General features: G+C 49.7%; 1 protein-coding gene across 1 annotated transcript; it reads right to left on the bottom strand.

The window, feature by feature from the left end:
* Window positions 1-2,142: 2,142 nt before the first annotated feature.
* On the bottom strand, window positions 2,143-27,332 carry Rab15 (RAB15, member RAS oncogene family). Its single transcript, XM_051147895.1, has 7 exons — window positions 27,061-27,332; window positions 8,081-8,141; window positions 6,334-6,394; window positions 5,739-5,816; window positions 4,181-4,270; window positions 2,494-2,559; window positions 2,143-2,319 (listed from the first exon to the last, which is right to left on the bottom strand). The coding sequence occupies exons 1-7, from the start codon at window positions 27,182-27,184 to the stop codon at window positions 2,161-2,163; spliced, it is 639 nt and encodes a 212-aa protein (XP_051003852.1). The 5' UTR covers window positions 27,185-27,332; the 3' UTR covers window positions 2,143-2,160.
* Window positions 27,333-27,535: the final 203 nt, after the last annotated feature.

The following is a 27,535-nucleotide window of genomic DNA, read 5'->3' on the forward strand; positions in this document are numbered from 1 at the left end:
GCCACCTCCCAGACTGGCAGTTCGGGTGAGGCAAACTTCCGAATAGAGTAAGCACAGGTGCTCTTCATATCCCAGCTTTCCTTCTGCTGCCATACTTCGTCAGAGCTGTGACCATGGTGCACAGTCCAGACTCCCAGCCCCATGTTTTCCCTCCCAAAATCCTTAGGGTAGTGAAATCAAGTCCTTTCTCAAGGCACTGGGACAGCAAGACCTGTTACTTGCCATAGGTTAGGGCCAGTGCCTTGTATACATTCTCCCAGGATCCCCCTGACTGAAGGCAGGTCTGCTCACCTATAGTGTGACTCTACTAAGGTCAGACCCCAAGGAAGCCACCTCAGTCAGTCATGGTCCAATGGTAGGGCCAGCTCTTTACCTTTCTAGTTAGTCAACAGTGGACTACTGTTCTCACTCTCCTTTTCCCTTCACCAGAAATCCTGAGCTGCCCTCTCCTGCCGCCTGTTTCCTGGTTTGCTAAATCAGGAAGAATTTCCTTCCTATTCCAGTTTTGGAGGGCTGAAAGGGTGTGGGGCTCTCTATCTTCACATCTGTGCCCTGGATTTGAAAGGTCCCCAGTCGGTGAATGTTGAGTCAGTGGCCAGTTCCTTCGCTTTGGCTCCAGCCCTAGGTGCACAGTGCATCTTGGGACTGTTCTCTTACCTGAGCTCCTCCCACCTTGGGAATGTAAGAACAAACCCTAGCAGGGCCTTTTCATTTTTTAGGGGCCTCTTTCAAGCTACTCTTGGGCCACAGGTTTAAAGAAACTTCCTGAGCATTGAGCTCTGGAGGAGGGTGTCCATTTCCCTCCCTTGGTAGCTACACAGCAGTTGGCAAAGTTGCAAGCCTAGAGTAAGGGGGCAAGAGGAAGGAATCTTGGAAGGCAGAACAGCACCAAGCACTTCCTCCCATACCTGCCCTTCTCTTCCTGTGTTTTAAGGCCTGTTACCCCCAGACTCTGGGGCCTAGGAAAACCTTAACTTCTGAAGGCTGGGTTCAGAGACAGAAGAGTGCCGTGGTTACATCACTTCTTACCCCTGCCAGGGAGTCTGGATAAATGTACTTACACAGGACACGCTGCTGCCATAGCACTCACTGTTTTGTGAAGCGCCCTCTGCCCTTGTTCTAACCCTGCCGTCTAGGGGCTAGCCCTGCACATCTGCTTTTGCCTTTTTCTAGAGTCCACAGTTGACTATATAATGTCTGACCCTAGGGCTCCCTTTGCCCCTTGGTGTCCTCAGGCCTTGATCCCCATCTTTAGATTCAGGAATCCAGGTGAAGAGGCTGTGTACTCGCTGCATGGGAGGTAGAGAATAGAGGTGACTTTCTCCCTGCCACCCCTCATCCTTTTGTCTTCTTCTCTGCTGGGTCGGCCTCTGGGCTCAGTCCCTCACAGAGTCCTGTAGGCAGCCAGGCAAGGCCAGACTGCAGCAGAAGGCAAAGGCAGAGGGGACCAGCCCAGGCTTGAGGACCGCCCAGTAGTGTTTCCTTCCCACCCTAGCGTTCTAGTTTCCCACATCATTGGGGAGGCAGCCCATGGCACAAGGAGGGGCGGGCAGTGGGGAGGAGAGGAGGAAGAAGCACCCTTAGCCTTTGGCCCACCCCCCGCCTCAGAGCGGGTGAGTGGTCGTCCCCGGGGCAGGGCCTGGGTCCATTCCTTTAGGAAGAGTCAGGAAGGTAGGAAGGAAAGAAGGAACTGCAATAGCAGCCACCACGCAGGACACACAGGCAAAGGAGGAGGAGACACGGATGCAAAACACATGGGAGGGAGGGAGGGGGAGTGGAGAAAGAGTAGAAAGAAAAGAAAAAGCAGCGTACACGGGATGCACTGAGAAAGGAGTCTTTAAGTGACCTTGACTCCAGCCTTGACCATTGTCCCAGGAGCTTGGGGTGGTGAGATGGTTGCAGCACATTCTGGGGTCACAGCAGGCCTGTGGCTGGGAAACAGGCTGTAAGGTTTCCACTCCAGGATAGAGGGGCTAGGGGCAGAGGCTGCTCAGAGACCACAGCAGAGCTGCTCGCAGGGGCCAGGCAGGGGAGTAGCAGCTACTGATTTTCAACAGGGTCATCAAATGAAAGGACAGCGGTGGGCAAAGCCCAGGCTCCCCTGCTTCCATGAGCCTCCTGAGGGAAGGGAGTTGTGGGCGGGGATTCCACACAGGCCCCTCAGCACCAGCAGGTCTTTGAAGAATTTGCTGGGCCCTCAGGTTTGCCTTCCTCTTCCTCCAGCTCAGCCAGCGCTAACTCAGTGCTGGCGCGTGTTCGGAGACCGTCCAGCTCTTTCCTGTGAGCCTGCAGCACCAGCTCCGTCAGACGAGTGAAGGACTGGGAAGGCGAGGAACACAAGTTAGGCCAGTGTATCCATCTCTGCTTCTGGCAATCCCACAACTGCGGTGGGAGGAGCCCCCATCTTATCTTGGTTCCCATGCGTCATCTCTTCTCCCCATCCCACTCTTCTGGCTCAGCCAGAGGCAGGGCAACAGTCCCCCATGTTCTCACCTCTTTAATGTTGAGGTTGGTGCAGGCACTTGTTTCATAGAAGTCCATGCCATACTCCTTAGCCAGCTGCAAGACAAGGGCATTTCTGAAAGAGAGTCAGTGAGGGAAGGGAGGCTCCCTGACCGTGCTGCATTGACATTAACGACTGAATGCCTCATGCCTGGGGAGACGGGGACTTTCTAAGACATAGGCTGGCAGAGAATGAGTGTTCCACCCATACACCATTTCATCCAAGTCTCAACACACACACACACACACACACACACGCACAAGTGCACATATGCACACACGCCCATGAGCATGTATTTACACTTGCCATCAAACACACACAGAAGCACACACAAAGACACAGACGCATATGTATACACCAAGGCATGCACATACAGACACATACACAGAGGCACATACATGCATGCATGCACACACACCCAGGCGCACACACAAACACACACCACTACATTAGGACACAAAGACAACAACATGTGGCATATAAATGAGAACCATGGGCTTTGAGTATAACAGACCCAGTCCAGGTGCCATGCTGCTACTCAAGAGCTGTACAAGTTACTATTAATATCCTCTGTAAGCCCAACTTCATCCTCTGGTAAAGGGGAATGACAGAGTCTGTATCCAGGGTTTAGAATGATTAAATGACGTCACACAGGGCTACATGTACGGTGCTCAATAAAAACTGTTACTCTTGTACGGTTTATGTCTTTCATCTTTTTTTTGGTTTGGTTTGGTTTGGTTTGGGTTTTTGTTTTGTTTTGTTTCTGAGACACGTTTCCCTGTGTAACAGCCTTGGCTGTCCTGGATGTGCTTTGTAGACCAAGTTGGCCTTGAACTCACAGAAATCCTTCTGCCTCTACCTCCTGAGTACTTAATGGTGTGCGCCAGGCCAGACAGTGGTGGTGCACTCCTTTAATCCCAGCACTTGGGAGGCAGAGGCAGGCAGATCTCTGTGAATTCAAGACCAGCCTGGTCTACAGAGTGAGTCCAGGACAGCCAAGGCTACACAGAGAAACCCTGTCTCGAAAAACAACAACAATAAAGGCATGAGCCACCATGCCTGGCTTTTATTATTTTTTATTCTCCCCAAAATCAATTTTATTTTAAGGACTAATGAAATACTGTTGACTGAAAAAGAAAGAGAAAACTCGTGAAGTACTCGGGTGGGGGTGGGGGAGGGTGGGGAGGGGACATGGCTCTTGCCTCAGAACATTGACCTTTGTGGTGTGTGGGAGGATGGTCTTCCTGTATGAGTGGATATGCTTTGACCATCTCTGCCCTGTGGCTTGTCTACCTGGGGACATTTCATTCCCACACTTTCCAGGCACATGGAGGCAGGAGGTCGGGACTGGGGGTGGAGTGGGTGACCCTTCTTTTACTGCAAAATGTCAGCCGTGCACAGATACTGTTAAAAATGTCAGCAGCTCCCTTCCTCATCTCTGTCATAGAGGTGATCCTGAGCACAATGTCATCACGTTTAGGGGGTCTTGGACCTGCTAGTGCTGCTGCCTTATTTTTTCCTCCATGTGGACCCCTGGTCACTGTCCTGAGGATCAGAAAGCAAACTCTCAAGAATGTCACCTCCCCAGTGCTGGGCTGTGAGTGCACTCCTGGGTCCTTGCTCTCAAGACAGGCCCTGCAAATACCACAGAGGCCTGAAGGGTGGGCCTTCACGTACCTGCTGGCCCTGCTCTCTCCCCACCTGCCGCTTCTGCTCTTCATCAGCCTTGTTCCCTATGAGGATCTTCTGGACTCCTTCCGGCGCATACTAGGGACAGAGCAGAGGTGGGTCCAGTGAGTGCTCCTCTTCGTTCCCAGCCCTCCCGCGCCCGTGCCCCACCCCCACCCCCAGTCTCCACTGGCCTCCAAACCACCACAGTCAAGAAGCCTAGAGACATCTCGGTCTCTGTCAGCTGCAGGGCATGGCTGACATGTCCTCTCCCCTGAACTTTCTAGGGCAGAGCTCTGGACATTGTTTCTCTGTCTCTCTCTCTCCCTCCCTCTCCCTCTCTTTTTCCCCCTTACATGGCAGCCAAAAGCTGCTTCCAATGAACCTACATTTATATACTTTAACCTACCTTACATGAAAAGCAATCCAATGTCCTCATTTTTTTAAATTATAGGAAAAGGGAGGAATGTTAGCATATGGCTCCAGTCTGCCTAGCAACCTATGACATCATTACCAACCTGCCACTCGGTGTGTCCCTGCCCAGGACTATATAAAATGACAAACCCACCTCATCTCTCTTACATTTTTCTCCTCTCTTGCTGTCTCTATTTCTCTCTCTCTCTCTCTCTCTCTCTCTCTCTCTCTCTCTCTCTCTCTCTCTCGTGCCCCTCCTTCCTTCTCCCCCAATTCTCATACAATAAACTTCTCCATGTTAAAAAAAAAAAAAAAAAGGAACCCTAGAGACAGAGGAGGCTCCCAGAGTACTGAAGCCCCTATCCCTTTATCTGTGGTTTTGTTTTTCACAATTTCAATTACCATCAGTCAGCCTGGATCTAAAAATATTAAATGCAAAATTCTGGAAATAAGTAATTCATAAGTAACTTTTATTATAGCACACTGCAATCTTGCTATTACTGACTTTTTTTTTTTACTGTGTCTATATATTTTTGTCACAGGTATTCAAGACGAGGGAAAACCAGCACATGAAGAATTTGCTACTATCTAGAGTTCTCAGCTTCCATTGTGAGTCTTGGAATGGAGAGTCATGGGGACTATAATACCATGGCTGACCCCAAGAGTGTCACAAGGACGTCATAGAGTAGAAGATGCTCCTACAGATGCCTCATTCAGTTGAACAAATGGTGTCTGAACTACAAAGGACTGTGGACATCATATAGCCTTCAGTTGACAGATGAGGGATTGGGGACCCAAGGGGCTGACATGGCTTTGCCAAGGCTCCACCACATGCAAAAGCAGGTCTAGAAACCCAGACTTGCAAGTCCACCTGGTCCCGAGGCTTTGGGAAGGATGCTGCCCATGAGGCAGTCTTGGGACTAATGCATCTCCCAGAAAGACATGGCTACGGGGAGCCTTACAGGATACAGGGCTAGTACAAGAGAGTATGGAAGCTTCAGCTTTTTCTGCCCAACTTACCCAAAGGTCTCTATCTAAGGCCGTAAAAGACAAGATGTTTGCCCCACCCTTAGAGTTGTTTTTTGTCCTATGGCCCTTTTTTTTCCCCCTAAGCACCCTTCCCCCATCCCATCAGTGAGGCCATGTCTCCTACCTCATCCACGTCACTGACCCACTTCATGATGTGTTGGTAAGAGCGCTCACTGCTAATGTCGTAGACTAAAAATATTCCCTGAGAAAGAAAGAGACAGGGATGGGAGATATACACAGGAGAACATACGGTCTTGTGCAGAATGGCCGTCCTTGTATGTCCAGCCCACTCTCCCGTCTCCCTGCCTACAATGAGGAGCCCTCAGAATCTAGCCAGGCTCTTTCCCTCAGATGCTCCCCTTTCCCTCAGATGCTCCCCCTTCCCTCAGATACTCCCCTTTCCCTCAGACATTCACAGCCGCCACTCTGTAGGCCCACTGTAGGCCTGCCGTTCTTAGGCAGGAGGGCACTGCATAACTTGACCTGGCTCTCTGGTTTAGGGCAGAGGGTGGAGATCAGAGGTTGTGTGAGTAAAGAACACAGGTAAATTAAGTGGTCTGTGAATAGTGGAAGAACAAACACTTGGTGAAAACCCAAGGGTCCCCAGCAGGCACTCTGGGGGTCCCACATTAGGGTACAGTGGCACAGGTGTTGCGAACACCCAGTGCTGGAAGTGTGGGTAGCAGCTTCCTGGCTCTAACCCTGGAACAGTGGCTCACCTGGGCCCTCCGATAGTACTGCTTCGTGATGGTCTGGTACCTCTCCTGTCCTGCTGTGTCCCTGCGAGAAAGAGCCAGTCCCTCAGAGAAGGGACCATGGAGACAGAAGATGAGAGAGGAACAGGAGCTAGAAGCCCCTATACCCTAGGAGGAAGTGCTGGGGAATTTCGGTGCTCTAGTCCCCAAGCCTATCCAAATACATCTGAGTCTACAGTGAGGGGCCTGGTTCTTGGTATCGGCCTCTTCTGAGCCATAGACAGATCTCCAGAATTCAGCCACTATGGCCATGATTGGCCAGAGGGGAGGATCTGTCACACATCTGATGCCCAGGACATCTCCAAAGGCAATTCCCATGTCATTCTAGGATTGGGAGATAGCGCCATAAACTGGTATGGGTTTCTTTAGGTCAGAGAGCCGCAGCAGCCCCTGGTGGCCAATAGTGGAAACTGCACCATGTGGTACTGAGGCACTCTTTTAAAAAAAAGTCACAGCCAAGGTGCTTTTGCCTTCATGTCTTTTGTTTTGTTTTGTTTTTTATTAATTCCTTCATATTACATCTCAATAGTTATCCCATCCCTTGTATCCTCACATTCCTCACTCCTTCCCACTTTCCCTCTACTCCCCTCCCCTATGACTGTGACTGAGGGGGACCTCCCCACCCCCATATATGCTCATAGGGTATCAAGTCTCTTCTTGGTAGCGTGTTATCCTTCCTCTGAGTGCCACCAGGCCTCCCCATCCAGGGGACATGGTCAAATATGGGGCACCAGATTTCGTGTGAAAGTCTCCACTCTCCACTCAACTGTGATGAATGTCCTGACCATTGGCTAGATCTGGGTAGGGATTCGAAGTTTACTGCACGTATTGTCCTTGGCTGGTGCCATAGTTTGAGCGGAACCCCTGGGCCCAGATCCGCCCATCATAATGTTCTTCTTGTAGGTTTCTAGGACCCTCTGGATCCTTCTATTTCCCCATTCTCCCATATTTCTCTCACCTAAAGTCCCAATAGAATCTATCTGGTGTTATCTCAGAACACTGGGACTAGGGCTTCCTCAAGACCCAGCTATTCCACTCCTTGGAATATACTCAGAAGAAGCTCTAGCACACAACAGGGACATATGCTCAACCATGTTCATAGTGGCCTTATTCATAATAGCCAGAACATGGAAACAGCCTAAGTGTCCCTCAGTAGAAGAATGGATAAAGAAACTGTGGTACATTTACACTACGGAATACTACTCGGCTATTAAAAACAAGGAATTTCTGAAATTTGTGGACAAATGGATTGAACTAGAAATGATCATAATAAGTGAGTTAACCCAGAAGCAGAAAGACTCAAATGGTATATACTCACTTATATCTGGACACTAGCCCAAGGGGCATGTCCCATGAAAATCTTTACTTATCAGGAAAGTGGGATAGAGGGGAGGACATCCGATTGCCTTCAGGTCTTAACCACAGTGGTACAGCTCCAGAGTATGGCCTAATTCTGAGATAAGCCCACAACTATTTTACCAACTCCTTCTAATGCCTTCCCTTTGGTGACTTTTCATCAGTCTCATAGTTTGCTGTGATTAAGGTTCTCAGAACAAGGGATGGGGGGGGGGTGTCTCTGATCTCACTCTTTGTAGAAGTATCTGCTGTCCCCTGATTCGGCTTAGAGATTTTACCAATAAATGACAGGTGCACTCAGGGCCAGCTCAGAATCCTCCTTCCTTTGCCTGCTTCCTCCCACTGCCCAACTCACCAGATCTGTATCCGCACTTTGATGCCATCTACTTCGATGGTCTTCATCTTAAAGTCAACACCTGGAGAGAGCAAGCATGTTGGTTAGGAAGGGCCCTGAGGAAGAAGGCTGAGAGGAACACTCGCACAGAGGCGACGTCACTTTGGTTCATGTGACCCAGAGGTGACCTGAGGCAAGCACCTTCTCTAGCATTCTAACTGGAGCATTGGATGGGCTGTCCCTCTACCTCACAGCTACAGGTATAGCTACCTTACTTCTCAAGCTTCTGTTTCCATGGCAGTAAAAAGTGGGGCCAGCCAGGTGTGGTGGCACACACCTTTAATCCCAGCTCTGGGGAGGCAGAGGCAGGTGGATCTCTGAGTTTGAGGCCAGCCTAGTCTATGGAGTGAGATCCAAGACAGCCAGGGCTACACAGAGGGGTGGGGGGGGGGAGGTAGAACCCTATAAATTATCTTCAGGTTGCTGAGAGAAGACGCTGAGAGACACAGCGCTGGCCTGCACGCTCCAGGCCAGCTATCATTGACTTGGTGCAGTGCCTGGCATGTGACAAGTGCACAAAGCCTGTGAACTGACGAGAAAGAGGCAGGAAAGTACAGGAAACCCAGAGTTCTCAAGTTCCTTTCCCCATGGCCCTGAGAGCTAAAGTGCCAGTCACACCAGATCGAAGGGCCCAGAGCAGAAACATCTGAGGAAACGTACAACAAGAGTAGTGAGCACCAGCAGCAGCAACAGGCTTAACTGTGCGTGCTGGCAGGACAAGGAGAGATGCTTAGATCACCACACCTTTCCCAGCCCCAACTGTGCCCAGTGACTCCAGAGCTAGGTCTAACAGAGTAAATGGAAAGGCTCAAGTACTATCTGCAAGCGGGTCACAGGGCATCATATTCCAGAGTCTTCAGCTAGGGCACAGGAGAAAGGTACCGCTGTGGACTATCTGTCACCAGAGTGTCCCAAGGGTGCGAGCATCCCTAACACCATTGCCATCCTACCTCCACATCCGGGCTTTGCCACGCAGGAAAGCATGTTTTCTTATCTTTTATGTCCCCAGCTTTCCACAAATATGGACATTAATGTCAGCCTTGCCCCTCCCACCACCAAGAGCAATCATCATTTAATTAGAAGGGAGAAAAAGCTTCAGAAAGGAAGACCTGAACTACATCAAATCAGGCAGACATGAATCATCTGGTGCCTGCCCAAGCTGATTCACAGCTACTCAGCTGTACTTTTCCAAATGGCACTCTTCCCTGTGCAAAGAGAAAGGGTGATGAAGAGGAAGAGGATAAAAGGGAGAGAGGGACAGCTGGCCCTGGTGGGAGGCAGCAGCCTGCTTCCTCCTCCCTCGGACAAACAGTTATAAGGAATTGGCTGCTCCTCAGAACCTGGCCTAGGAGATGACTAAGAATCCAGATGTTCTTCTTGAAGTATGGCACCTTCTTCCAAGAAGGTGCAGGGAATTTCCCATGTAATAAACCTAGGTCACGCTCAAAGCTTGCTCAGGAGCATGCCTTGTTCAAAGTATTCACAGGAGAGAAGGAATAGACGGTTTTCTTGCTTCTACTGAGCATCTGTGAAAATTTCCATTGTGTTCTGCGAAGGGTCTCAGTCTTAGTGTGGGCCCAGCAGCACTGATACATGGTCCCTTGCCTTACAGGGGAGAGTAGGGAGGAGACAAAGGCCCAGATGCAAATAACCTGCCTGAGGTTGGCACAGCATCTATGGGTTTCAAATTCAGGCTTGTTTGATGCTGGAATGCATGCTACCTCCTATCTGGCTTCTTGGTGGGTGGGGGGTAGGAGAGAGTGGCATGCTAGCATGTCAATTCCACATGAAGTGGTGATGTCACTATTATTAGTTTCACAGGGTCTAGAGTAAGGAGCCTCTTGGACCACCTTTGTGGGAGTCTCTAGACTGTATCAACCATGGTGGGACGATTCAGTCTAAACACGGGTGATGCCATTTCAGGGGTTGGGGTCCTAGGCTGAAGAAAGTGGGAAGATGGGCTGGAGAGATGGCTCAGTGGTTAAGAGCACCACCTGCTCTTCCATAGGTCCTGAGTTCAATTCCCAGCAACCACATGGTGGCTCACAACCATCTATAATGAGATCTGGTGCCCTCTTCTGGTGTGATGGCATACATGTGGGCAGAATACTCTATAAATAATAAATAAATAAATCTTTTAAAAACACACACACAGAAATATTACAAGAATATATTTTAATTTTAACCCCAGGTGTGGGATATGGGGCTGCTTCACAACAGCTGACTGTGATTTGCCTCATGCTCTAGCAGAGGCATGATTTGCCAGCTGCAGATAGTTTCTGCGATTGTGTGATGTTTGGAATTCTAGGGACTTTTCACAGGGCGTATAAATGCTAGGGCACCAAGAAGCATGGTGGGGTTATTGATTGGTTGTTGGTTGAGGTTTGTTAAGCAGCAATGCACAAAGAAACAAGTAGAAGAAATTAGATACCCTATGAGCATATAAAGGGAGAGGAAGTCCCCCTCAGTCACAGTCAGAGGGGAGGGGAGTAAGGGGAAAATGGGAAAATGGGAGGGAGGGAGGAATGGGAGGATACAAGGGATGGGATAACCATTGAGATGTAATATGAATAAATTAATAAAATTTTAAAAAATAAAAGTAAATAAATAAATGGCTCTGTTATATACTATTAAAAAAAAAAAAAAAGAAAGAAAGAAAAGAAATTAGATATCTTGACTGCGAAAATGAAACATGCCCCCAAACTCAATGCCCCTAATCGGCAGGAAGTAGTTTAATGATGTCTCACACACACCTCTTTCCTCTCTATCCTTTTTTCTCTCTCATATCTAGTGTTAGGAGTTTGAAAGGGAAAAAGAAAAAGGGTGGAAGAAAGAACCCATAAAGTAGCCAAACATTGGCTACACCTGACAGAGTCCCTCCCCTGTAGAGAGCCAAGCTGTCCCACCTATTGGCTGCTCAGCGAGCTATTTACTCAGATGTGCTCACCTGTCACATCCTCATGCGACTCTCCTCCCTACAGAAGGCTTCAGCCCATGTGCGCCCTCTCCTCATGTTTTCCTCAGTCCTAGCATCTCTTTTCCTTCTTCATGGAAGAGTCCTCCCTGCGGCTGGTACCTACCATCACGACCCTCCTTGTTGCTACTTTTGTATCTATTAGGAAAAAAGACCATTCTCCATCTACCTCCGCCCCAGGGCTTGCTCACGTTTGGCCTCTCTAAGGAGGAGTTTGGATGGGCACAGATTTGAATTTGGGAGGTGTGAGGTGAACCTTGAGGAACTGTATCAGGCTTCAGGGTCTGTGGCTTGTACCTCAGTCACTGAACGCTCAGGACAATAGTTTTCAAAGTGTGTTCCCAGACTTGCAGCCTTAAAGCATCATCTTGGACTTAGAAAGGGCAAGTGGCTGGATCCTACTTCAACCTTGGAGAATCGGAACCCTAGGGATGTGAGGCCAGCAGTCTGCTCCAACAAGCTCCCAGGAGACTCCCACACATCTTTAGTTTGCCAGCCACACGGTTCAAAAGCTTTGCACCTGAAGTGCCAAGAAAGGCAGCGCAGGCAGTCTCTCTGCAGAACCTTGGCTAAATTTAGAATTACTCAGGAGATTTTTCTCTTTTTTCACTTTAAGGCAGCTACCTTAAAACATAAATAATAAAAATTAAGGAAAACAAAGAAATGGAAATATAGCTACCTTCACTTGCCTAAACCTACTGTCACGATGTGAGCAAGACCCAGAAACTGTATTTTAACAGCACTTTGTAGAGCAGTAGTTATCAATCTTCCTAACACTGTGACCCTTTAATACAGTTCTTCATTCTATAACCCCAACCATAAAATAGTTTTTGTTGCTACTTCATAACTGTAGTTTTGCTACTGTTATGAATCATAATGTTAATACCTGTGTTTTCTGGTGGCCTTAGGAGACCCCTGTGAAAGCGGCACTTGATCCCCAAAGAGTTGTGACCCACATGAGAACCGCTGCTTTAGTGTGGCAGGATGCCAGCTAGAGAGAAGTCTGAGAACATAGTGTAGGGGAAGAGACATTGGCTAGCCCTAGAGTCAGAAAGACCTGGGTCTGAGGCCTGAGTTGGGCACTTAATGTATGACCATGGGCAAGTCATACTCTCTCCCAGTTTCCATTTTCTTACCTGTAGAATGAGGATGCCACTTGCCCTTTAAAGTTTGCTGTGTATCATTAAACAACAAGCAGACAACACCTAACTCACTGCAATGAGAATGTTCCCCGGGGCGCAGACGTTTGAATTGTTGGTCCCCCTCTTGGTGGCGCTGTTTGAATAGCCTTGAGAGGCATGGGCTTTGAAGGTTCAAGGCATGGCACCATTACCAGTGAGCTCTCTCTCTCTCTCTCTCTCTCTCTCTCTCTCTCTCTCTCTCTCTCTCTCTCTCCCTTCTCTCCTTCCTGCCTGTAGTTCAAGGTGTGAGCCCCCAGCTTCTGCTCGAGTCACTGTTTGTCTGCCGCTTACCATGATTGGACTCCCATCGCTCTGGAACTGTAAGCTAAATAAACTCTTCCTCCTATAAGTTGCATCAGTCCTGACATTTTATCATAGCAATAGAAAAGTTACTGATACATCTACCTTCCCTCTACTATTGAATAAGGCTCCTGAAAGCCCTGAACTGTAAACCTGAGAACCCAACACACAGGGGATTTCACCATCAAGATCCTTTCAGTTCTGCTATTTTTGGGGTTTTAGGAGCAGCACGAACCTCAGGAGGGAGCTTTGAGAGACAAATTCTCAGGGCCCAGACCTATCAACTCTTAAGTATGCTGAAGCTCCAGCCAATCCCCAGGCAGAACCACACCCAAGGCGCATAATAATACTTGTCTTTATACAAAATGCCTCTTAGCTACAGAATCCCAGAGAGGCTCATAGGTGCAGATGTTGCTATTGTAAGGCGTGTAGAGACCAATTTATCATGTGCCCATATCCTGTAACTAAGTCAGAACTGGAAAAACCTGTCTCTTAACATCTACCCGGGTGCTCTTGACTCAGCCAGTGGCTTCCAACCCTTTGAGGCTGAGAGATCATGTTACCTCTTCATTTACACTAACCCTGATAGGTGAGGAAGTAGGCATGCGAGGAACAAGCCCATAGCCTTGGTCTGGATGTTCACGCTCCCCCCCTCCCCCGCCCCAATCACTTGCTGAAATGCAATGATATTGGGAGACATCACTTCGGCGAGGTAATTAGATCACATAGGCATGGGTCCTCATGACGGAGATTAATGTCCTTATAAAAGAGGCCTCAGGGTGGCGCACGCCTTTAATCCTAGCACTAGGGAGGCAGAGGCAGGCGAAGGAAAGAAGAGTTTGAGGTCAGCCCTGGTCTACTTAGTGAGCTCCAGGCCAGTCAAGCCTACATAGTGAGGCCATGTCTCAAAAGATGCAAAAACAAAACAACAGCAAAATAAATTTAAAACATAAAATAAAAGAATCCTGGGGAGTTTGTTAGGCCCCTTGGCTCCCTTTGCCTCTCTAGAAGGAGCCATGTTTGTAGCGGAGTGAGTCCTCAGCAGACAACGAATCTGCTCACACCTTGACTTTAGGCTTCCCAGTCCCTTGAACAATACATTATACATTTCTGTTTATAAGTTACTAGTCAAGCAAATAGTGGCAGTACATGCCTTTAATCCCAGTACCTGGAAAACAGAGGCAGAGGATCTCTGAGTTCGAAGCCAGCCTGGTCTACTACAGAGGGAGTTATAGGAAAGCCAGGGCTACACAGAGAAACCCTGTCTTGAAAAACATAAATAATTAGCCAAAGAGTCTTTGTAATAGCATGCCCCCCATCATTAGCATCCACTATATTATCTTCAGGGAACCCTTTGTTCTTTGAGATAATTAATGGCATCAATACTTCACTAACCTGACTGAAACATTTCTGTGTCCTCAAAAGATAGGTGCCAGCACTGGAGCAAAATAAACCACCTCTGCATAGACGCAGCCCAAGTTTTGGGGGCCCTGGAAAGTAAGAGTCAGGCAGATGGTGCCTCTTCCAATCCAGTGCCAGAAGCCAGCAAGCTGCTGTGTCTGTCTTGGTGCCTGCTATAGCCAGTGCCCTTTCTGTCCAAAGCTGTAGAGCCAAACCCTCTGCTCAGGGAAGTAGGTTTGGATGCAGAGTGCTCTTTGTGACTGGACCATTGGTGGGTTTGCTGCTGATGCCTAAGGTGACTTAGCCAACAGGGGTGAGGAGGGTCAGCTAATTAACTCCAGGCCAACTCCATACAAGCCAGCTCAGGTGCACACACTTGTAGTCTCGGCTACTTGGGAAGCCGAGGCAAAAGAACTGCTTGAGCCCCAGGAGGTCGAGGACCAGCCAGCTTCCTCCAGATGAAGTAGAAGGCTTATCCAGGTCATAGCAGGAGGAATGCGAGCAAAGGGATGCTATCGAGGCGCACAGATGCATCATGAAGCCGCCGGCTGGAGCCGGGGTTGGTGGCGCTATGCCGCAGCACATGGAGTCAGTCTGGACAAGCCTTCAAGGCATCCACTGAGTATGTGCACAGCCACGGCACCTTGCTTCTTGATACCTGGGAGGGTCTCAGGACTTCCAAAGGAGTCACAGCCTGTGACTGTCCACTGCCACTCAATGGCTTCCCACACTGGCAGGCAATGTTTCAACCACGGGGGTCAGAAGAAGAGTTGTAAACAACAGCCCCGTCTTCACTGTTCCCTGCCGTTGTCTTTGAGCTCTATTTAGATACAAAGCTCCTAAGGGGCGGAGAAGATATCTTGTGTTTGAGGCTTTTCGTTGCTATTGTTGATTGTTTTTGCTTTCTTTAGGTCTTTGTTTCTGTGTAAGCACAGTGCTGGGAATAAAGCCCCTGCCCCAGAGAGCAATTATGAGGGACATATACGCACAGAGGCCTGTTTCCTGCCATCTGAACACCTCACAGCCACCTGACGCCTTAGTTAAGTGTCTGTGAACGGTGCTGCCCTCACCATGTGGCTGTGGCCTAGGGAACATCAGGCCTCTTTTCTTCATGTTGGGTCCTGGCTACATAGCCTCTACCCCTAGGGCATCCGTCTCCCACAGCACCTTCCAGAGCCCATCAGGCCAAAGTGCAGAGCTAGTACAGCCATCAGTGACTGGAAAGAGGGTCAAGACTCTTCTCTGGGCACTGACATCTGGGGTGACACAAGGACAGGGCAAGACACAGACCTGGCGCTTACTTGGTTCCAAAAATATCCTAAGGGCTTGCCAGCTCTCTTGTCTAGCAGTGACGATGAAGGCTGGGCAAAGAAAGCAATAGGACTTAGCTGTCCACTGCTGACAGGGACAAGGGCAGCCCTCAGAAATATACAGGGACTACATTAAAAACACAATGGGAAGACCAGGTGGTGGTGGCACACGCCTTTAATCCCAGCACTCGGGAGGCAGAGGCAGGCAAATCTCTGTGAGTTCAAGGCCAGCCTGGGTTGCAAAGCGAGTCCAGGACAGCCAGGGCTACCCAGAGAAACCCTGTCTCAAAAAACAAAAACAAAAAATAAAAACAAAACAAAACACAATAGGAGCCCAGTGCTTTTGGCGCACGCCTTTAATCTCAGGGCTTGGGAGGCAGAGGCAGGTGGATCTCTGTGTTTTCAAGGCCAGCCTGGTCTACAGAGCAAGTTCTGGGGCAGCCGGGGCTGTTAACAAAAAGAAACCCTGCCAAGGAGAACAGAATGGGTGGTTAGGGTTTGCTTTCCAATGCTGCCTTCACCACTAGTTCCTGGTGCGGTCATAGGAGTGGGGTTAATCTCTCTAGGCCTCCACTTCCTTGCCCATTCAATGGAGGAGAACAATCCCAGTGTCAGAAGATTCTTGTGAAGGGCATGAGATAATGTATAAAACCCCCAACGGGAGTCCTATGAAATGCTAGCTGAAGACCCTACCACTCTCCCCCAGAGAAGAATAGAGATTGTCCTGGTCAGGCTGTTTCCTTCGTTCGTTTTTCAACTTGACACAACCTAGCCACCTGTGCAGAGGGAACCTCCATTGAAGAGTCGCCTTGTTCAGACTGGCCCATGACCCTGTCTGTAAAAGACTGTCTGGTTTGGTGATAGCTATGGAGGCGCCTAGTCCACTGTGGGCAACACCAGCCCTAGGCAAGCGGGCCTGGGCTATATAAGAAATCTAACTAGGCATGAGCCAGTTAGCCAGTCAGTCAGGGACATACCACCAGGATTCCTGTTCCAGTTCCTGTTTCAGTTCTTGCCCTGACTTCCCTCAGGGATCAGTTGGGACCAGGAAGCGTAAACCAAATAAATGCTTCCCTCCCCCAAGTTGCTTTTGGTTAGAGTATTTTTATCACAGTAACAGAAAGCAAATCAGAACAGAAACCAAGAGTCCAGCCCAGACAATGGAAAGAAGCCTAGGAAGCAGAGACTGTTTCCTGCTAGGGAGAGCAAGGAAAGCAGAGCAGAGCAGAGCTCCAGGCAAAGCAAAAAGCAAAGACCATCAACCATGGAACCCAAAAGGTTCCCCCAGAGTCTGGCAAAGCTAAGCTGTGTCTATGGTTATGAGCAGCCTCCTCCCTCCAGCCAGCACCTCATGGGTTAATACTAGGTGCCAGCTTGCCTGTCCGCCAACTTGAGTGCCATATGCTTGAGTGGAAACAGCGCTGTCTCTGGATGCCAAAAGTTATCACTAGGATCAACCGTAGCCCAAAGGACCAGCAGCGTGACCTGAGCCTTTTCATTAGCAATGAGACGCCACGGAAGGAACAATTTAATACAACTGAAACCCAAGGCAGACACCCAATCTCTGGGGCCATGCTGACTCCAGTTACCAAGCCTCAGAGCCATGAATGCTCTCACTCTCCACCCTGGCATGAAACTGGCACTGACATGTGCAGTTCCTATGGGTTGTGGCTAGAGGTCACTTCTAAGCAGATCACCCTGCTCAACACGGAATCAGGCTTTAGGCAGAGGCAGACTCTGTGGAGAGGCGGCTAGCTGACTCCACACTGGCATCATGGTAATCTTCATTTCAAAACTCCCTCTCAGCTGGGCAGCGGTGGTGCACCCCTTTAATTCCAGCACTGTGGAGGTAGTGGCAGGTAGATCTCTGAGTTCGAGGCCAGCCTGGTCTACAGAATGAGTTCCAGCACAGCCAGGACTATACAAAGAAACCTTGTCTTAAAAGATCAAAAACCAAACCAAACCCCAAAACTTCCTACTCAGCAAAAACTCCTCAAGAGGCTAATAAAGCCACCACCATAACTGAGGGACATGTGAGAGCAAGAAAAACATACAAGGAAGGAGAAGCCAGGGGCTGAGCCAAGAGAGGATTCAGGACAAAGGATCTTGTTCCAGGTAAAGGATGAGAATGTTGTGTCCCAACCTGCCACTTGTATCCCTCTGCTTCTGTCTGCTTACCTCACTCTTTCCTGGACCACATGCTGACTGGCTCTCTCGTCTGTGGAGTGGCAGACTGTCCCTCGCTCTGGCTTTGTTCTGAGGAAAAGGTGCACATAGACCTCAAGGCAAATGCATTAGTCACCATCACACTGTCTTGCTGTGACAGTGTCAGAAGGCAGAAACATAAGAAGATGCCTCGGTCTAGACAGAATCCTGATGCTCTAACTTACCCCAGGGTTGTATTTTAACATCCAGAGGACTGGGTGCAAAGGCTCTGATTTGGAAGCTCTGGAAATCTCACAGTGCTACTCTAGCTGTTCTTTTTCAAAGCTCAAACACATGCATGCACTTGTGTGTCCTCTAATACACACCAGTAACAACTGATTATTTAAATTGTTATTACGTATTCATTTTATGGGTGTCTGCATGCCCATGTGTGCCATGGCACACATATGTGAGTGAGCATGTGAGTGTGAGTGAGTGCGAGTGTGTGTGTGTGTGTGTGTGTGTGTGTAAGTTGGAGAACACCTCACAAAAGTCAGTTTTCTCCTACCATGTGTTCGCAGGGACTGAACTCAGGTCAGCAGGCTTGGCAGTAGGCACCTTTACTCACTGAATCGTCTCACCTGCTATTTTATTTTTTAAAAAGTTTTTAAAGTAAAAAATTAGGAAGAGGTTGGAGACCATGACCATAATTGGAGGCCTTCCCTCTCACCTGAAAGCTTAAAGGCTCAGACTTTGGGAACCTAGGCGTCTAGGGCTGTGGCCAGGTAGTGGAAATCTCCCTGTCAAACACTGACCCTCACGAGACTGCAAGGAATATGTGCCCAAGGCTTGAGTCCAAGAAACTTCTTACTCCAGGGCTCCCTACTGTTAACGTGATCTAGCAAGGTCTCTCAGGAAGCCTGGTTGCGCTGTTGAATGTCATTTCATCCCAGGAACCTTGATTAACAAGCAACATTGACTTCACTCTAAAATACCAACCCCTCATCCTTGTATGTTCCAGAGAGCCCTACTCACAGGGAAAGCACGGGAGCCACTGCCTCCTTCCCTGCCAGGTCTGTGTCTCCTATGGAATGCATCTGAGCAAAAGAGCTAGAAGCTGCTGGAAATGCCTCACCCCTTGAAGAAATCTTCCTCCTCTCCCCTCACAGTCCTAAGCATGCCTTGTGTGCTGAGTGTCTCATTGTCTTGTGAGTCCCCAAAAATCCAATACTACCCTTTGACTGCCCTAGGAAGGAGTGAACGTCCTCGAGGGAGGTGGATTCATTTGTTTATTCAAATAAGCATTTCATAAATGTTGACTGTGTGTCAGGAACTACACGAGGCACTCTGAAACAAGCAGAGACTACAGCCTATGCTCTGAGAGTGTTCACTCTAGCAGAGTGGACAGACACGGAGGAAGTAAGCCAATGCATAATTTCAGAGAAGGTCAAAAGGCCAGAGCAGGATGGAGGGAGAAGGGGCTACAAGCTACTAAAAGTGGGCTGTTCAGAGGAGACCTGTCAAGGTAGGTGGTATCTGGGTTGAGGTCTCAGTGTCAAGGAAGTACAACAGAGAGCGCTGAAGGATCAGGGCTCCAAGCAGAGTAAGCAACAAGCATCTGCAGGCAGGAATACCTTTTAGTCAAAGCCAAGCTCACAGCTCTCCAGAAAGACAGAGAGCAGAGGCTAGCATTATCTTTCTTATAATATTATTATTAACTCTTTTTTAAAAAGATTTACTCTGCCCACATGTGTGCCTGCATGCCGGAAGAGGGCACCAGATCTCACTATAGATGGTTGTGAGCCACCATGTGGTTGCTGGGAACTGAACTCAAGACCTTTGGAAGAGCAGCCAGTGCTGTTAACCTCTGAGCCACCTCTCCAGCCCTTATTATTAACTCTTAGAAAGTGAGAAAACATGCAAGACCCTTGCATCCTGTTGAGACCCTCATACATGTATGTGGACACATGTATACATAAACACATACAGATAGAGGGAGAGAAGAAGAGAGGGAAGGAGAGAGAGAGAGAAAGAGAGAGAGAGAGAGAGAGAGAGAGAGAGAGAGAGAGAGAGAGAGAGAGAGAGAATATGAATATCTTAGGCTCTAACCCTAACATATCCAGCCACAGTGGAAAGGGCAGGGCCTCCAGACACAGCCAGGAAGGGCTGTGGTGTTTGTCCCTGCTGGCCCCAGCAAGCTGAGAAATAGCCCACACCCTGTTTCCTCTCCAGCACCTTCCCTTGACCTCTGTCCTGTGAGGAACTGACTTAGTTTTCAAGATCCTGCTCAGATGTCACTTTGTGAAGCCTTATCAACCTTCCCAGGAGGGATTCTTCACTCTGAGAAGTCAAAGCATTAGGGCACACCATCCCTGTTACATGGTACCATCCTGGTTTTCTGGAAGCGTGCCTCTCAAATGACCCTGTGAGCTCCTGGGAGGCAAAGCAGCATCTTATTTACTTCATCTTCTCTTTGTCTGGCAGAAGGGCAGATCATTAAGTAATATTCAACGAAGTTGAACACATGCAAGAGAAATATGAATGAGAAAGTGGGTGAATGAATAAATGAATGGATGCAGTATATGCCAGCAGAAAAGAGCAGCCAAGAGACAATTGTAATCAAGGAAGAGCAGGCAGGGAATAGTCCGCATTGCAAAGCCAACTGCTGGTTGGTCCTCTATTTGGATCATAGTGTCCCATCACAGAGTTCTCAGTAAGTCTACATCAAAACAGTACTAAAAGGACAGCATTCAGGTCCCATCCTATGGAACCTCATCTGGCGTCCTCCGTCCCAGTTCCAGACTTCCCTCAGGGGATGTGCAGAGGAAGCAGAGGAAGCCAGGAAAGGTGTAATCACTGCCCTTTGGCTTGCAGGAGAGAGGTTCCTTTGGTCAGCCTGTGAAGGGGTTTCTGGGCTGAAGGGCCCGCCCAAAGCCAGTCAGGAAAAAGTAAAAGAGAATGGGCCACCTGCATGGAAGATGGCAGCCACTTAGTTGTCCTAAATATTTGTCTAAATTAGGGTGGCTGATTAGCTCTTTCCTCCCCCTGCAGAAGGAATTAAATGCAGAGGAAGCCCTGGACTCTCTTTAACTGAGCTCCCTGGCCATGCCAAAGCACCAAGGAGAAGCCAACTGCCTGTTCAGAAAAGTAGCAGTTTTACGAGGGGGGGGGGGGAGATCCAAGTATTAGATTTACAAAAGTAGGTACTCTGGGAAGAGCTGGCAATCAGGACAGAAGGGTAATGGCCAAATATCGACTTTCAGGTTATAACCCTCATTACCAACTTGTCTGTGCAGAGGGAGGAAGAGCAAGGGGCAGAAGCAAGGAGTGCAGGGAGGCAGGAGAGAGACAGGGTGCTCCAAGGCGTGGGTGAGCCAGCAGATCTGTGCGTGCTGCGCAGATGTGCACATCAGCAAGACCCTCTTCGGTAGGTTTCAGCTGTTCTCTTCCAGGGAGGACGTCCTTGGGGAAAGGCTGGGAAGCTGGGTCTGTGCCCGTGTCAAAAGGAGGAAGGAGCAGGATGGAACAATAGATGGCTGAGAGAGGGTGACACCTGGTAGGGGCCCCAGCCTGAGGCAGAGCCACCTTCGTCCTCCTGGGCTACCCAACTCTGCTGTACCTCATTAATATTCTTCCTTTAAAGACACTGCCAGCACTAAAGCTGGGAGCAGTGGAAAAGAGGTGGAAAACACTGATTCTGCACCCCTGGCATGTCAGACAGCTCGCTCATTTCTCCCCCATTCACTTAGCACTGTATCCCCAGCCCTAGCATAATAAACAGTGCCTAAGTGGGGCCGGGGAGATAGCTCAATTGGTAAAAGAGCACATGCCACCCAAACACGCAGACTTGAGTTCAATCTTCAGCATCTAGGCAAAAGGCCAGGTGTGGCAGTGCGTGCCTGTTATCCCAGAGCTGAAAAGGCATAGACAGACAGATTGCTGAGCTCCCTGTCTAGCAAGCCTAGCTGAATCAGTGAGTCCCCAAAACCAAAAGACCAAGGCGCACAGTCCTGAGGAATGACATCCAAGGTTGACCTCTGGCCTGCATGGGTGCCTATATGTACACACACACACACACACACACACACACACACACACACACACACACACACACACACACACACACACACCCCGCTCCTCCCACCTCCCCTGTGACAAGACAGCATTCAAATGATGAGTCTTCGAGTGATAGCAGGATGACATCATAGCACATTATTGACCATATACTCATCTCCATAGCACTTTTATGAGCTACGAATAATAAAGTGACAGCAGCTATAATTTTATGGAGGACTCTCCGAGTGCGCTGGATCTATTAACCTCTATAATCTTCCTAGCAACCATTAAGAAAGGCTGTGCTTCTGTCTTTTATTTGGAACTGCAGAACTAAACACAGAGATCAAGTGAAGGATTCAGGGCTTGTAAGGCAACAGAGACTGTGCAGGTCACTGGCTGGGCTTTTTCCATTCTATCCAGTGCTTTTTATCTCCCCTTCCTCTCTACAGAGGCCTGGGAAAACAGAGGAAGGGGAGCTGGGTCTCAAGCTGCCCTAGATCCAGTAAGATCTAACAAAGCCATGGAGCGCAAAGAGTGAGCCTGGTCCCTCCCTGTCCCACAGAGCCTTTGTACCCAGCTCCTCAGTCTAGAAACTGAAGACCCTGGGGTCACAGTAGCCAAACATTTGCTCAGTCTTTCAGGTCACTTAGGTCTCATTTATTTATTTAATTTGTATTTTGTATTCATCTCTTCAGTTATTAGTTTGTGTCAGGACCTCTCTCTATATATAGTGCTGGGTACCACAGTAATCATACTGTTTCTGTGGACTGGTTAAAGAGTCACTGCTGCATTACTAATAAAAATAATTAATACTGATTATTAATAAACATTCTAGAGAGCACTACCTACACCAGGCTCATCTCCAACTCACTAAGGCCTGACTCTGCAGCGATCAAATGGGATCTAGGATGATTGGTCTCCATTAGTCTGTCTGTGTGTCTATAATCTATAATCTATCTATTTATCTATCTACTTACTTATGTACTTACATACTTAAGTTATGTTGGAGACAGAGTCTCTCTATGGATTCCTGGCTGTCTTGGAGAGGCTCAGATTTTTCCTGGTTCTTCCTCCCCTCTGCACACCACAGATACCTACCTGTCTTAGGCAGTCAGATCCAGTTCCAGTTGAACTGCACAAAGGCAGGTGGCTACTGGCAGCAAGAGAAAACAGCCTGAAGCCACAGCAGCAGGACCAGTCCAACCAGAAAGAGGCCACCACTTCTCCTCACTCTGAAGCAGAACAGCCGGAGGGTGGCTTTTCACACAAAAGTCCCAGAGACCAGGGAGGACCAAGCATGGGAAGGCCGAAACCAATTCCTGGGAAAGGCCCTCAAGCTAGGATTCCATCCCAGGCTTGGCCACCACAAACAAGATGCCTGAACACAAATTTCCACTGAAGAGGGTCTCCCTGTCTAACCAGACAGCACAGGTCACATGACACTCTTTACTTTTTCAGAAGTGCCAGGCTGATGGTTTGAGGCACTTCCCATTTCATGAGAAGAAATCGAATGGCAAAGGTGACAGTACAGGCAGTGGCTTGGTCCCAGAGGAGCAGAAAAGAGGTGACTGGTTCCTCCTTCTAACCCCGATAGCAGCGCACCCTGGCTGGGTCTTCAAAGTCTTCACTTCTTCTCCCCCAACATCTTCAGTACCATGTTTTTCTTTTTCTTTTTTTTCTTTTTTAAAAAGCAATATTGAGGTCCATGATGGCCTCCGCTAATTGGGCCCTGCATTTACTGTCTCCCGGATGGTGAGATGGTGAGATGGTGAGATGGTGTCTGCCCTTGCCCATAAAAACCAAGAGGCATATGATTTGGCCTCACTCTCAATTTACTTATAGTTTAGGAGTCAGAGCTGAACAGAGGAAGGATTTGTCTCCTTAAAAAAAAAAAACACACACACACACACACAAAACCTTCCTTTTGCTGCAGCCAGACTGCCCAGAGTCCCATGGACACCCACTCACTTCGCACCTCTGTTATCTGGGCTCACATTGTTCCATCTGCTCCCTTCCACTGCAGGAGCCCACCCACAGGCAATCCACCCTGCAGCAGCACCCAGCTCCAGCCTTCCTTGCCTGGTGGAATCCACAGGGACCTTGTTCCCTTTCTAATCCCCATTAGCAGTAGCAACTCTCACAGAGTCCACCACCTCTCATTGGCTGCCTCAGGCACATCTTACTGTAAGACAGAAGACCTTCGCTGGAAGCAGGGGTCCAACTGAAGTCAATCCCATCTATCTAAAGAGTACTTTACCAAGTACTTTTAAACATGTCAATCTCATTTTGGCAAAAGCTCTTTCTTTATTGCCCATGCCTTGCTTCCTTAACTAGACTAGAGACTTCTGTAGGCAGGAAAGGGTGGACTGTAAAGTCACTAGGATGCCTAGCATGGCCTTTCATGGGAATACTGCATTACACTAACAGATGGGACAGTCTGGTCAGTAAACTGCAGCAACGTGATGACTCTGCCTGCTCTGCTCCCCACTGACTATCACCTGAGAGCACACCTGCATGGAAAGGGGAGTACCAGTGGCACAGCTCTAGCTTTAGGCTTGAAAGGTGGCAAAGACATGGATGTCTCAGTTGTCCTGGCTGGCTCTTTCATGGAACGTCTGAGATCTTACGTAGAAAATACAGTAAATTATAAAAGAACCAACCAAGGTGCTATCCAGATGAGGCAAGAATCTGAACTCTCACGTTGGCAGTAATCAGTGAGTTGTCTAGTTTTCTCCACTCATAAGTCAAACAAAGCAAATGAGGAAAGATGCTTCCTAGATCAATGTCCAATATGGGCTCTCCCAAGAACACACATTTTCTTAATGGATAAATTATGAATCTGACCTGGCAACCCCCCCCCCCCCTCCCGTTTCCCTGGCTCGTTGATTTGTCTCCTGGCTGCCCCTTCCTTGGGAAACTTTCCAGATCACCTAAGGAGAAAGCCTCTCTGGACCATCCAAGTCTTTCCTTTCAGTTGTAGTTAATGCTGGAAAATGTGGCCAAGGTGACACAGAGCCCGGGGCCTCCCTAAGCTTTAAATAAGAAGGCACTTAGGAAACCCAGTGAGGCAGGCTTGAGGGGATGCAGTGAAGAATGACATGATTTTGTTTTGTTTTGTTTTGTTTTGTTTTTTATCTTCCATGGACTTCAGAAGCCTAAGGAGTCTGTCACTGTGTAGAAAGGGGTGCCCCGGCCATCTTCTCATGGCAAAGAATAAACTCCGGGAACAGGTTTTAGGCCAATATTCCCAGGCTACGACAGGGAGAAGGTGGTATATGAAGCCAATCACACAGCTCACTGATTCACCACTGCCCCGGACCAGTGAGCTCCGGAGGGTTTCCAGGGAAGTCCCTATGCGCTGTCTAGCATTCTAGAAGATGGCTGAGGGGAGGTATGAGGCAGAAAGACAAGGGTTAGTGGTTGGAGGTGTGGGGTGACAGGTGATGGTTCTCTTTCAGGGAGAGCACAGCCACCGCAGCCCATTTGGTATTTCAGAAACAGAGGTTCCTTCATTCCTCTGCTGAAGGGGGGTGTGGGTGCGGGTGGGTGTGGGATATGTCTCCTGGAAGAGGCTAACGTCCTCATACACTAGGCAGGAGTCCTGGGGCCTTCTGAAGTGATGGGAACCAGGAAAGCCCTCAAAGAGAAGAGTCCAGGTCACTCCTAGGACTTGTAACAACAGTGACCCCAGGGCGCAAACTACCGCTCTTCATGCCAAATCCAGGCACAGCACATACCACCCCCCCCCCCCATACCTCTTTGCCGATAGCTCAACAGCTCCTGGCCTCAGACTCTTGTCAAGGATAGTCAGGGCAAGTTTCCACAGTAGTAACCTGTTGCCCTTTGTCCCCAAGCCTGCAAGCTCTCTCATACTCCGTCTGGTTCCTCAGCCACTCCCCAGATCGCTCCCATGACTTTCTCTAACACCTGCCTCATCCCCAAAGGGCTCCAGAGAGGCAGGCAGCCCTCTCTCAGGCAAGGTTCAGTGTCTGTTCCCTTCGGATCTCTCCAAAAATGGTTCTTATTCAAAGAGTGGCCCAAACCAAGCTCCTGGATCTCTTAGAAGCTCGCCTTATCAGCCTGGAGAAATATGGACAACTTTTGTTCCCTAGCTCTAGGTGACAATGACAGCAAAACTCTTTAATCCCAGCACTTGGGAGGCAGGCGGATCGTCGTGAGTTCGAGGCCAGCCTGGTCTACAAAGTGAGTCCAGGATAGCCAAGGCTACACAGAGAAACCCTGTCTCGAAAAACCAAAATAAATAAATAAATAAATAAATGAGGGCAAAGCTCATAAGGTGACCTTAAGAGCTGAATGAGACGGCAACCTGCACTCAGCCACCGTTACACACATGCTAATGTTACAAACATGCCTCCATTCAGTCCGTATGACACCTGGGGGAAGTCCTAGTTATTAAACCCATTCGACAGCGGGAGACACTGAAGCCCAGAAGTGTATGTCATAGTGCAGGCCACGCTGTCGCAAAGGCAGGTCTCCGGGTTGGCCTGACAATGCCTGCCTCAACTAAAAGGCTCTGCTTCTCCTGACGGCAACTACCTCACCTTCTCTTTCGGCAGGGAGTGTGTGTTGGGGGAGGAGTGTGAAGGGGGAGGAAGGAATCCTTAAGAGAAAGCTCTCAAGCAGGGCTGGAGTCCTCCCTGAAGGCAGCAGGCAGGGCCTTCTAGGGGAGGATCCCTACTGTTTATGGACTGGCAGCCAGCAGGTTGTTTCTGTGAGGAGCCCTGGAGAAGGCTACTCCAGAGCTCACCGAGTCTGCTACCCTGGAATCAGGTATGGGTGGGATGCCCTCAAGTCAGACCTCTTGGAAGAGAGGGCATTTCCCTGCCCATGAAGGAGAGACCACTGACCCAGTCTCAAAATAGTAACCCTTGTGGCCACCGGGCCTTTGTAGGTCTAAGGTAGGTCTTATCTACTTGCTGATGGCGCCCCGCATCCTGTCTGCAGGAACATTTCGGATCTTTCTCAACCCTCCTTTAAATAGTCGGTGCCCCGACCCGGCGGCTTCTCGCACTATGGTATCTCCGTCCTCCTCCAGGTGTCCCACCTTGTAGCTTTACCTTTACAGTCCTGGGAACTGGTTCCTTTGACCAAAGTCTCCCTCTGCCCACTCTCATCTTGACTCTGTATCAACTCCCCCCACCCCCCAAACTCAGGGTACCTAAGTGATTTACCGACTGGTCCCCACTCCGATTTCTTTCTCTTCCCCTCTTCATCTGGTATATCACTTCACTGGCAGTGAATCTCGTTGCCCCAGCTCAGGGTCCTCTGGCCTACACCCGTCTGTTTTCTCATCTTGGATGGGAAGGCTCCCCAGCCAGAAGGCAGAATGTCCACCCCTAGTTCCTGACTGCAGGCAGCATGTACCCCTCACCTGCAAAAACCAAGGCTCAGGGCCCCAGTGGGGGGGACCTCTAACCCTAGGTGTACTCCCCCTCTCTGGCCTCCCGCGCTACCGCCACTTCCTTGAGGGGTGCATAATCCCCCCTGGGCTGGAGATGAAGAAGCAGCCACCGGGAGGGGAGGATGGGGCGCTCCCGGGCCACCGCCCCTTACCGATGGTGGAGATATGCGAGGAGTGGAACTCGTTGTCGGTGAAGCGGCACAGCAGGCAGGTCTTGCCCACCCCGGAGTCCCCAATCAGCAGTAGCCGGAACAGCACATCGTACTGTTTCGCCATGGCAGGGACTCAAGGGGGCCCCGGGGGCTGCGGGCGGCTGCCGGCTCAGCCCCGCTCAGCCTCTGCCATCGCTGCCGGAGCCCGCCCCAGGACGCCGCGGCGGCGTGAAGGAAGCGGCCCGGCCCCCGCGCTGGCCTCGCCCGCACGCTCGCTCGCTGGCTCGGGGAAGCGCGGCTGCGGCGGGAGCGCGGCGCGGGGAAGCTCGCGCTGGCAGGAGGTGGGAGGGGACAGGCGCGGCTGCCGCCCCTGTCCGTCCCTCCGCCCGTCCCCTGCGCTGCCGCCGCAGGGGGGAGGGAGGAGGGAAGTCGCGGGGACCCGGCGGCCGGCCTGGGTGGGGTCCCAGCTCGGCTT

Source organism: Acomys russatus, chromosome 1 (genome assembly GCF_903995435.1).
Source record: "Acomys russatus chromosome 1, mAcoRus1.1, whole genome shotgun sequence".
NCBI classification, from domain to species: domain Eukaryota; kingdom Metazoa; phylum Chordata; class Mammalia; order Rodentia; family Muridae; genus Acomys; species Acomys russatus.

What these genes read in the sequence shown, in the direction of transcription:
- Rab15 (XM_051147895.1), bottom strand. Translation starts at nt 27,184, where the DNA reads ATGGCGAAACAGTACGATGTGCTGTTCCGGCTACTGCTGATTGGGGAC. An exon ending in AAAGTGCGGATACAGATCTG is followed by an intron (nt 6,395 to 8,080) that starts GTGAGTTGGGCA and finishes TCTTTCTCGCAG; the next exon opens with GGACACAGCAGGACAGGAGA. An exon ending in CCAACCTCAACATTAAAGAG is followed by an intron (nt 2,320 to 2,493) that starts GTGAGAACATGG and finishes TCGCCTTCCCAG; the next exon opens with TCCTTCACTCGTCTGACGGA.